This window comes from Brachycentrus maculatus, unplaced genomic scaffold (genome assembly GCF_059751285.1).
Source record: "Brachycentrus maculatus isolate JH-2025_06_01 unplaced genomic scaffold, ASM5975128v1 h1tg000007l, whole genome shotgun sequence".
Taxonomy (NCBI): domain Eukaryota; kingdom Metazoa; phylum Arthropoda; class Insecta; order Trichoptera; family Brachycentridae; genus Brachycentrus; species Brachycentrus maculatus.
In genome coordinates, this window is record NW_028280762.1 from 1,978,762 (window position 1) to 1,991,727 (window position 12,966).

At 30.7% G+C, this 12,966-nt stretch overlaps 1 protein-coding gene across 9 annotated transcripts in view; it reads left to right on the plus strand.

The window, feature by feature from the left end:
• sdt (MAGUK p55 family member stardust) overlaps positions 1–12,966 on the plus strand; it is a 190,384-nt gene that overhangs the window by 131,289 nt on the left and 46,129 nt on the right. For all 9 annotated transcript variants that reach the window (XR_015837557.1, XM_088260207.1, XM_088260217.1 and 6 more), the window contains one exon: positions 3,355–3,531. Coding sequence is in view for 8 of the 9 variants with exons in the window: in XM_088260207.1 (XP_088116333.1) it covers positions 3,355–3,531 (177 nt within the window). In the remaining variant the exon portion in view is untranslated. The remainder of the gene's footprint in view (positions 1–3,354; positions 3,532–12,966) is intronic.

A 12,966-nucleotide genomic window follows, 5' to 3' on the forward strand; every position in this document is an offset into this window, starting at 1 on the left:
TATTTTAAATTTCTATTTTACACACTTATTTTGAATAGATACCTACATATTATTTTACAAATAGATACCTACATAAAATCCTTTAAGTGACGAAGTAGTAATTGGGATGGAAATGTGGTGTTCTGGATATTAGGGCTTACAACCGTCATTGACTGGTTAAAGTAATCACATTATGCACTATGCAACACAATCACACAACCATATTATTATATTACGACATATTATGGATGTCTTACAGAGATCTTAATGTCTCTGAAATGTTAATATTAATAAGGTAATATTGTGTTTGGTCATTTTTAGGGATTATTATCTCTCCTCGGCTGGCTTTAGCGATCACATTACATACGCTTTTAAATTGACTGATATCTCATGATTCGATCAGCTTTAACATCTGGTACGCACAAAAATGGTAATGCAACAGGACCTAAAAACAGCTTTAATTAACAACATTTTGAGTGTGTCCAAATACTTGTTCACAAAATCTGGAATATCTCCAATTACAGGAGTTATTTTCATTTTATTTTTTTAACATCTCATCAAAGAAAAAGATAATTAAAATAAATAATAATAAAAGAGTTTCTGCTCAATAAAAAGCTTCTTTTCATCTCACCAATAGCAGCTTCAAGAAATTGGTTCATATATATATATATATATATATATATATATATATATATATATATATATTATATATATATATATATATATATATATATATATATAAATATATATATAGCACTTCCAAGAATTTGAGAAGTGTGGTTGTCAATAATGGGTAGAATTGGTGAATGTTACACATGTGTAAAGTGATCACTTAAACCAGCCTACGACGGTCGTCAGCCCCGTAAATGCCCAGACTTCCATATTCTTCTTCATCTTTGATGAGATGTCAAAAAATAATAGCTTTAATCAAATTTAGAGAATTTTGAAACTGGTTGTTTTTTAAACAGCTCTTTTACTACATGATTGATAATAAAACGGTGTAAGTTTTGAAAAATATAGTTTGTGTGATAAAAAATGTACAGAAAAATATATTAAAAGATGTATCAGATAACGAATTGAATAAATAGCTTGATAATGAAAAATCAACCTCAGATTTTTAATCCGCGGAAATTTGTAATTTGCTCGACATCCGTTTGAAAAAGCTTCAAATTATATTGAATTAAAGTGAACATTGATTCAGTTTTATCAAGTAATCAATTGTATTTGTTACATTTTTATTCTATAATTCTATAACTCATAGCTGCTTTTACACGTACGTGCTTTATCGCGCGTTATTATTGTACGAGATAACTCAAATGAAAGACCGTGGAACAAGGAGTGAGAATTCACTTCTGCAATGCGTGCTTTTCTCAACGTAATGCACAAATCAAATGGTTAAACACGTACGTGTAAAGATAGCTTATAATGCAAAACTATTATAATTATTCTTATTCCAGCCTTATTTTTTATATTTTATAATCATCCTCTGCTTTATACCTTTTGAATCCTTTGAACCCATATTTTATATAAGATACAAATACTTAATGATTTATTTATTAATATGTATAGAAATAATCAAGTATTCTTATTTTTTATCCGTAGATATATTAATTAACCAATCAATTGTTGCTTGTTTGACTAAACTGTGTGTCATAAGATGAGTCTACTTTGAACCTGGGCATCAATCACATTCGGAAGCTAACGTTTTAACTACGTAGTGGATATTTATATGTATAAATATATACAAATCGTATGTGTACCAAATACGAACTTAATTATTATTAAATTATTGTATATTAATGTAATTAACAAATTACACTCCACAGAAAAAATAAGAGATAGGAATATTGCCTGAAGTAAGAAGGCTTTGACTTCATAATTAAATTATAAAACAGAAGTTATCTGCATTACGTAGTTTAAACGTTTACTTCCGTACGGAATTTCAGTCTATGTAAAAAGTATACCGCCTTTGGTTCAAAGTATACCCGTCTTCCAGTTTTGGAAAACCATATTTTCCTTTTTTAAGAATTGACATACAGTAAAACCTCGATATAACGTAATAATTGGGGGGAGGGGGTGTCCGTTAAAGCCGAAAGTCCGGTTTATAAAAATAGGTTTAAAATAAATAAACAAAAAATTCTTAATATGAACATGAAAAAAATGTTTTTATGAAAACAATTCTTTATACAGTATTTAGATTTAAATAAACAGTACAAAACACAATCAAAATTCTACTTATTGTCTTCGGACACTCATCGTGAAGTGACGTTGCTGTTCGATATCGACGCGCTTGCTTTCGGTAATCCTGCTTTAATTGCATGACAATTAAAGCAGGCATTGCAATTGTTGACATGTAGCGACACTTTTTACCGGATTTTTCATCCGTTAAATCCGAAGTTTGTTATATCGAAGTTTTGCTGTATTTTGTTATTATGCAATTATTTTTTCTTGATACATACTCCTATTTTATCAATACATGACGATTTAAACTAATGTCATTATTAAATTGTTCGAAATTTTTTGGAATAATAATTTCAGGAGTAAATTATTTGTTATTTAAGGCATAACTTTTTATTCACTCAACCTGATCAGCTTGAGAGGGATTAGAACCCCAAACATCTAATGTATCTATCTACTAATTTTAGAGTTTCTTTATTAATAGGATGAAATTTGTCTGCCTCCGTAGTGTAATGGTTAGCACGCTGGGCTACCGTACTGGAGGTCCTGGGTTTGATTCCCAAATTCCCAAAAAAAGCCAAATAAATACTAGTGATTTTTTTCTATACAATATTTATTCAATATTACCCTGGACCTGAAGCCAATGGCTGATCGCATTTCCTTCGAGTGTTATCAAGATCAACGATCAAGATGACACTGTGTTTATATGATGCAGTGCCTTATGCACCACTGGGGCTCGGATGAGAGTTTGAAGAATAAGACATTACTTACTTTTCATCCAACCTGTCCAGCTTGAGAGGGATTAGAACCCCCAACATCTATCTACTTGCTTTAGATTTCTTTTTTCATAGCAGGTTATTAATAAAAATATATTATTAGGAATGAAACCCTCAATCTCTGTCTACTACTTCCTCAGCTGGTCACTTTTGCTTGTCAGGATGCTAGAGACTAATCTTGTCATTTTTAATTAATATTTTACTTAGTAGATATCACTATTACTTAAAATCTACTGTGACACGTTTTTCGATGCATTCCGCATCATTTTCAAACACCGAACGCATCGAAACACGTGTCACAGTAGATTTTAAAAAATAGTGGTATTTACTAAGTAAAACATGAATTAAAAATGGGTAGATTTTACCACAAAGTGACTGCCGAATTAATTAATGAAACTAATCTTGTCGTTTGTGGTTGAAGGGTGCTCCGAGCACGGCCAATGGGGCTGCGGGCAAGCCGGTGCCGCCTCCGCGCGACCACCTGCGCATAGAGCGCGATGGGCGGCTCGTGAACAGGGCTCCGGCCCCCCTGCCCCCCGCGCGCCCCCAGCCGCAGCAGCCCACCAAGGACCAGATGGAGAGCATACGGAAATATCAGGTTTGTGACCATATCCTTAAATCTTAGATCTCAAGCTTGTCCCAATCGCTCAGATCAGAATGCGTTCAGCCACACTCAGGGCTGGGGGCGTGTGCTCACGCTCATTTAAAAAAAATGTAAATTGGATATTTTTTTCTTTTTTAAGAATATGTATGGAAAAAAATAATTGTAAAAAGTATTTGTGTATGTTTTTATTAAACTCCTTACCTTTTATAATACTTTTCTTTTCAAAACCATATAATTACCGTAGAACGGGGCTACTTGAACTTTGATGTGTTACTTGATAGTACAAAAAAATCCGTATTTGGTCTACAATAATGAACGTATAAGTGTCACCTGTCAGGGAAACAATGAACCATGTCGATACGTTCATTATTGTAGACCAAATACAGATCTAAATAAAAAAAATTGTACTGGGCTCAAGTAACACATCAAAGTTCAAGTAGCCCCGTTCTACGGTATATGGAAGAAAAACTTTTTTCAATGCAAACATAATTTTTCAAGAAAAAAATCATTTTACGTAAAATGTTACCTGGATTTAGAGAAAATAAATATGAGATTTAATAATACTTCACCTTACATGTCGCACGCACTCTACAAAATTTTAATCGTCAGACAAAACTCCTGAATTCTCACAATTTCAATGCACGTCCGAGCCGTCATTGGCAACATTAGGTATATATTTTTTACATTTAAAAAGATTTTCAAATTTACTGCTTGCGAACTCCTAGCGGACACTGCTTCAATTAATTTCTATAGCAATACACAGATGGCATACACCAAGAGTGTATGGTCGATAACCTTTCGATATGAAATTGCACCTGAACAGTACAGACGCAAACCATTTTAAAATAGCATCAATATTAATTTTATGCACACCTGTAATGGTTTGAATCACGGGTCGTAACTTTCAGCTGAAAACATTGTGTAGTTTCATTTTATCTTTTTAAATGTTTTTAACGACTTCAATAAGTAATTTGTGACGCTAATTTCGGTTTGTTCCCAATTTTTCATTTCGTATTCATTGACAATTAAATTATGGTAATTACTGTTCTATAGAAAAAGCCTTTTAATAAAATATATTGGTAATATATTTATACAATATCTGTTTATTAACCTTAGCCGTCAACTATAATTTCTTTCGCATATTATTAAATATATATTAAATTTAAAATAGTCAGAATATTATTAGACTAATTTTTTCGTGGGTTTGTTTAAGTGAGTTTTCGAAATTACCATGCGTCGAAGTCTTTTTATAGAAATGTTACGGATTGAAAAATATATCTTATTTTAATTATTATAAGGGCGGTACGTTACAAAATAGTTAAAATGCCCAGAGCACCAAGCTTAATAATCAAGTTTAATAAAGCATCTATTTACCTAGATAGCTAGTTATCTATCTAGTTAGTTAAATATATTTAGAAAGATACTTTTATGTATACTTTATAAACTATTGTACATTATTAAGCTTGGTGCTTTGGGCATTTACAGGGAAACTGTTAAGAATTCTAGTAAAATATTCAACATATAAATGTAAATGTAAATATATATATATATATATATATATATATATATATATATATATATATATATATATATATATACATATATATATATATATATATATATATATATATATATATATATATATATATATATACATTTAACTGTACAAGTTTTTGTATATATGTATATAAACCAGAGATGTTTCATCCCAAGTGGAGAAATCTACAAACATATTTACATATAAAAAATCTCGTTTTTAGGACTGTTGGGTATGGGTTGATGATATTTTAATGATTCATATAACCTTAAATGATTTGGAAATAACTCGATTGAACATGTTTTGTCTCACCTCTGCGTGATCGAATCTAAAATGTTTACTCATAAACTTTGTATCACTTATGAATCCGCCCCACTCACAATAATACATCATGGCTACTCAATACCATGACAATATAGTTTCTATTCAAATGAGTTCCAAGAACTGTTTTCGTTTATCAAACGTATTTTTCAGTCGTGAGTTAAATTTGGTATTTGAATTCTACGTTCCTTATTCAAATTTGAAAAAAAAAAGGTTTCAGTACTTTCATGCTTTTTCTTTTTTGCGCTATTAATCATTCAAACTTTTTATTTATTCATAATTCGAAACTTATTGCAGTCAGAATTGGTGCGCGTAAAAAAGGATTCATATCTGTTGTAAAAATATAATCACAGGGTTTTAGAATTTTCATGTTTTCTCTTTTACGCGCTAATGATTAGTTTCTGCTAATTAAAAAAATCAAAAGTATTAATAAATATGAATGAACAAAATTAAAGTCTATATGTATTTTAAATAATTATTATTTCATTTTATTGCACCGCAATTTTTTTAAATAGGGTTCTAGTTGGTGCAAAGTGGGAATCCAACCCCAAAACGTTGAATTATCCGATACGAACCTTGAGACTAAAAAAACAATAGATGATATCAATATTTTGACACTAATTATTCCAATAAACCGAGTCTTATTTCAATCAAAAAACGCTTTATTTTCAACTGAATATTTATTTTGTGACAGCTGTATCGCCTTGCGAAAGTATTTCAAACTGATTTAAGTATCTAATTGAAAAATTTAATGGACGTACTACATATAATTACAATTGCAAAAAACGGAAATTAAGCTAAGTAATACTATTATTAAAATACGAACATAAGTGTTATTATTACATTTGTGATGTTATGATAATACCTACATATTAATTACGTTTAAAAAACGCATTTAGGACACATGTACAGTATTTATCTTTCGCCCAATCCAAAGCAAAACGTTTTATTATATCTTGGAGTAAATAACTCCTTATGGGGATTTCTATGTGCCATTCAAAGGATTGATTAAAAATCGTCAACAATACTTATTATTTTCCATTTAAAAATCTAATACAGCGCGTAATTGATTCAATTTGAACTCCAGTTTGATTCAAATTGTCGTATGTTAATAAGTCATAATAATCCATTTTAATGATTGATGCATTGAGGGTGTGCAGAATAAGAAAAAATACCTACTTAACATTTGAAGAAAATAATCTTAATACCATATAACGATTTTTCATTCGGAATTGAAATTTTGAGCGCGATATAAAAATAATAAATACTCGTTGATACGTGTGAAGAAAATTGTTGATTACTGAAAAGTTGCTGCCAACATAACGATTTTAAATTTGGAAATAAAATTTAACGTGCTTTTTAAAAATGAGTAGATACTGTTACATGTGAAGAAAATTATTGTATGCCTGAAAAGTTGCTGCCAATATAGCGATTTTTAATTCGAGGTTTAAATTTAGCGCGCCATTTGAAGAATGAGTAGATACTGGTACAGAAAATTGTTGCATGGCCGAAAAGTTGCTGCCAATATAACGATTTTAAATTCGGAATTTGAATTTTGCGCGCTATTAAAAAAAATGAGTAGATACTGTTACGTAACCTCCTCGCCTAGGCCTTTAAATTTAAACGGGGCGGACCCGCTGGCGAGTGTGCACGTGTCTGTGGCATTTACCATCGTAGGCCGGCTACAACCTACTGAAGCGAGATGGAATCGATATTATTAACGGTCAACCGAACAGCCATTTCCAACAGTATTTAAAGTGTCTCTAGAAAACTAACATTTTTTATCGCTTATCAATTTACTTTCTTAAATAGTTATTCCGCCTTGTTATTATAAATACTACTATTTAGTCCAGTATTTCTCAATGTGGACGATAAAGGCCCTAGAAGATTTTTACAGGGCATAAGAAGCCCAAAGAGACAGATAGAAGTGCTAAAAAGTAAGATATATATATATATTTTTTTTATTCCTTCCCTCTTTCTATAATGGGACATTCTGGCCAGAAAAGTAATACCTACGTATTAAAAATGAGTTTTGCGATAATATCATTTTTTTTACTTTTTTGAACAATCGTGAAAAATTCTTTCATACGAAAAAAAGTAAAGTTGATTTCGCTCATTAATTCATTAATTCGGCATGTGGTAGTATCTATTCATTTTAATCTAAATTTCACTCGACAATTTCCACCAATTCTTAAAATCTATTGTGGGGCATGTTATAATGTATCGCATCACTTTCAAATACAGATGCATCGAAACACGTGTCACAACAAATTTTAACTTAAATTTAGTATCTTTGGTTGATTTGAGTAAGCTTTGTTTAGCAGAGACTCTTTTATTCAGATGTATGCAAAATCCTAACCGGATTATTTTACATACTGGGAGAAGTCTGAAAACATCCATATTCTTTCCATGTTCTTGTTTATCTATGTTAAGATGTCAAAAATGTGTTTTATTGTGACATATATTATAACTAAGATTACCAAAAAAACATATATAAAAAATGACTCATATTCATTTAAAATATTGGTATTAAAATAGTGCCCGACGCCAAATTCTCTTTACTATGTTCCTTGGTTCCTGTGTTAGGAGGCTAGTCCTCCTTAAAAACAGGCCACAAGGCCTACACCAAGAAGCAGAAGAAATACACCATCCGGGTGAAATTTTCTTTACCTGTAAAATGGACTCAGTTATGCGCCGACGCCGCAGCATGATTTTCCATCGTAACGGGGGACAGGTAAAAGATTACAGGTACCAACATACACAGCAACACGTACACACATACAGATACACCAACTCCGCCGCGATACTGTCAACTAGAATGTGCTCGGTTTTGATCAGTTCCACATGTCGGTCGGGCGGAGCGCACGCCAACACCTTTCGCGTTGTATTACTATGACAATATACAAATAAAGAAATAACAAATAATACAAATTCGAACTCGAAAAAATACAAAAAGGTGCTTTAAATAATCCAGTGCCGAAAAAAAATCGAAAAGTAACAAATATATATATTTTTTACGTTCGCATTTAAATAAGTCGTATCAATATTAAAAATATTCATTTTTAGACGGAGGCGTTTAAAACAAGTGCTTATTTTTTTTAAATAAATATATATAAATTTAAAATGTGTCCGATTTTATGTGTACTTGAAATAACCATACAGTTACATTTTTAATTTATTTCAAATTGTGTGTATTTTTGTAACCCATTCGCTATCAAATACCTGTGTATTTTAATTACTAATTTCTTGAATTGTGTTTGTGTTTGGCGTTTACCGTGTTTCTGTTCAATTGAACATAATTTTTTTGTTTGAAATGGTTAAAACACATGTTGTTTGTCGTTCCGGTTCTCGGATAACGGATTGTTTTGTCTGTAGAGTGATTTAGTCTGGTAATTGGTGATGGTACATTTCGTTTGTGCAATTATTATTATTATTACGTTACGGGATCTGAGCATTACGCAGAATCGGATTGAATTTTAATACCTTAATCAAAATTGAAAACCCTCTCCAAAATATTGTAAATTTTAGTGTTTTCTTCATAATTCAAGCAATTTTTTGTGTTCAAACACCTTTGTCATGGATTTTCTAAGTGCCTTTATTTCTTTACCTCTTAATTATTCAATTTAAATTCAATGACCTACCTCTCTTATGAAAAGACGTCAATAATACAAAAAAATGTACATATTAATAAAAACAGTATTTTCTTCTCCTTTAAAAAATATACTTAAGCATTTGTCAACATTAAATGTATTGAATGGCATTGTGAACTGGAACTATAATTCTCAATTCACCGTTGTCCTCGCAAACGAACCTTATTAATTTAAGATATAAATATTTAAATTTATTTTCTTGGATTTAGTAGTACCAAAAATAAATTTAATTACCAATTACTATTTTGAAAAATGTGTTCTAATAACAGAAATATTTAAAGAATTTAATATAAATATATACAGTACGTTCATTTGATTTTTTCGACACACTTCGACATACCTTTGCGAGGCGAAACAGCTGTCACAAGAATAAATTAATTCAATTGAACCATAAATCGCATTTACATTTGTGTAAATCTTAGGGACTTTTTTCAATTCATTTATTTCAAATAGTATTTTTTTTTATACAATTTAATACAATTTCTATTTTTTTTAATTACCTAACGTCCAAGTGACTCTGAAATCTAGCTACGGCTTATGCAACACCGTTTATCATGTACCTACTCAGGCTTCAACTTTATAAGTTTCATAGCCTATGCCTACTTGTGAATGGATTTACTCTTTATGTTTAAAGTTACATTTCTACTTAATATAATCTCATGATTTTAGTTGCGCTGAGTCTCTGCAAAAAAGAAACTGAGCTCTTGTGCGTATTATATAATCTGTATATGTTAATAGTGTTCATTAAGTTTCTTTTTAGAGTGTTTTTGTCATTTATATTTTAATTTCCTAAAGGAGGTTGTTGAAATTTTGAAATATATATATTGATTAAATAGGTTTCTTGAATTTAATAGTGTCAAGACTATAATATTGATAGAATGGTATATAAAATAGAATGGTATTTTCTGGCGTTTCTCATGTGTGTGATTATAATCCAGGATTCGGATCTCACATACTAATATAAGAGTTTCTGCTTAATAAAAAGCTTCTTTACATCTCACCAATAGATGTCTCTAGTGAAGTTTTAGTGATTCATGAACAAGGTTTCTAAATTGGTTCATATATATAGAACTTCCAAGAATTTGAGTAGTGTGGTTGTCAATAATGGGTAGAATTGGTGAATGTTACACGTGTGTAAAGTGATCACTCAAACCAGCCTATGACGGTCGTAAGCCCCGTAAATGCCCAGACTTCCATATTCTTCTTCATCTTTGATGAGATGTCAAAAAATAATATAAAATAGAATATTATATCCACATTTTTTGGTTGAATTATCAAGGTGCGTGTCGTAAAATTTAATGATAAGTCCGATTCATACTCAACTTACATAAATGTACATATATTGTATATATATATATATATATATATATATATATATATATGTATATATATATATATATATATATATATATATATATATATATATATATATATATATATATATATATATATATATATTTATAAATTATTTCTATTTTTTAAGTTAAAGAACTGAGAGTTCTGTCCATATTAGTCTTGTAATTTATTTAAATCGCGATTTAATACGACCATGTGTTGGAATGTCAGCCAATTTAAGCCGATAGTATGTTATTAATACTTTGTCATAATATTTTTAGTATCTAAATACGATACAGCAGTTATCAGCTCTGAATGTTGATGCATGCGGTGATGTCGAGTGATTTTAAATGAATTATTGATTACCGGTGACCGATTTTGCCTCGTAGGACCGGAATTTAAACGGTGCTTCATGTGCCCCCATTTCGCCGGTTATTTTGGCTTCGCTTGCTTCTACTTTTCGATGCCATCTGATGGCCAGTAGCAACTGTACCTACTCGCTTTACAGCGCTTCGGGAATACATACCCTTTTAGACTGGCCCCAAGAATCGTGTGACGGTTAGTTAGTTTTTTTGAGTTTTGCGTGTTACATTTGAAAAATATAATAGAAGAGGCGAAGAAGAAGGTTCTAGGCTTAAAAACGTACTTATTTCAGTAATTTACAATATTTTGAGTGTGTCCAAATACTTGTTCACAAATCTGGATTATCTCCAATTATAGGAGTATTTTTCATATTATTTTTTGACATCTCATCACAGATTAAGAAGAATATGAAAGTCTGGGAATTTGCAGGGCTGACGACCGTCAAAGGCTGGTTTAAGTGATTCACCAATTCTAGCCATTATTGACAACCACACTACTCAAATTCTTGGAAATTGTATGTATATGAACCAATTTTGAAACATTGTTCTTTAATCACTAGAACTTCACTAGAGACATCTATTGGTGAGATGAAAAAAACTTTTTATTGAGCAGAAACTCTTTTATTATTATTTATTTTAATTATCTTTTTCTTTGATGAGATGTTAAAAAATAATATGTAAAAACTCTGTAACTGGAGATATTCCAGATTTTGTGAACAAGTGGGATTTATAAACATTAAGAACTTATATCTTATATAAACTCACCAGTCAAATCATAGACCGAAAATCATATATCAATTTACAACATCACACATGATATAACAATGTATAAGGAATATATAAATAAATATTGGGGGGTATGTATGAGCAGATACATGAATATGGAAGAGATAAAGAATGTTTGCAAGGACAGAGTAGTGTGGCATTCTATTCTATCTGCCTACCCCTGTGAGGAAGTGTGTGGGATAGTTTGCTAGTTATTTATATAAATATACACATTGACAAATCAGTTTTAGTATAATATCATAAAATTGTCAATTATAATTGCTTGGCTTGAACTTTGAATTATATAAGTAATTTCATCTAAGTATTGTTAGTTTTTTACTGAGAGATTTGGCATTTAACGATCGTCGGTGACTGTATGAAATTTGGTTTTTACATAATTGGTACACAGTCACTAATACTAGTAATTTCCATAACCTCAATACTTATAGTTCGCAGTATACGTATGTATGTACGAGTAATAGTAACATATGGGGCTCACGAGTGACGATTGCTTGATGTGAATATGATTTTTATAGCAGATGTGTCCAACTGTATATATTTTATTTGGAAATAAAACAGTGTTGTGGCATAGAGCGCTCGAATAATAAAACTTTTTTTTCATTCATTCAAACCCTTATCCACAACCTATGGTGCATAAGGCACTGCATCATATAAACGCAGTGTTATCTTGATCATTAACACATGAAATAAAGGTGATCACCCCTCTGCTTCAGGTACCAGTCCAGGGTTGTATTGAAATTAATATTACAGTGAAAAAATCACTAATATTTATTTGACCCCCCCTGGAAATCGAACCCGAGACCTCCAGTATGGTAGCCGAGCGTGCTGACCATTTCACTACGGAGGCGGACAAAATGTAGTGTTTTTTTAAAAAGAATTATTATTCTAATAATTATTATAGATTTTACCACAAAGTGACCGCCGAATCAATTAATGAAATTGTATTTTATTGTTTAAAAAAACACATAAAAATTTATATTGTGACAATTGTTTCGCCTAATGAAACAATTGTCACAATATCAATTTTTATGTGTTTTTTAACAATAAAATACAACTTAGTAGACTCAAAAAATCTGTGTTTGATTTAACAATCCTCTCACTCCTTTCAAGAACGTCATAAATCAAAAATCGTCAATTTTCAGTTGTGCATGTTTTTGGAATGCCCAGAAAATGTACTATATCCCAGCAAAAGAGGCATATTTTTAACTCAATATTTACCCGCTACAGGGCAGAAAGTGTTGTTTTTGCATTTTGAAGAAAATGTATTGTTTAATTATTTTTTTTAAATATTTTAAATATTTTTCAAACGGAGAATAAACCTTCAGGTTTTAGCTAAAAAGATCTGATGCACTAGTTCAATAAGTGGCTTGATATTTATTGTTAAGTGGCTTGAGTGTCTTGATATTTATTTTTAATACATTGTGTTTTATTTTTAAAC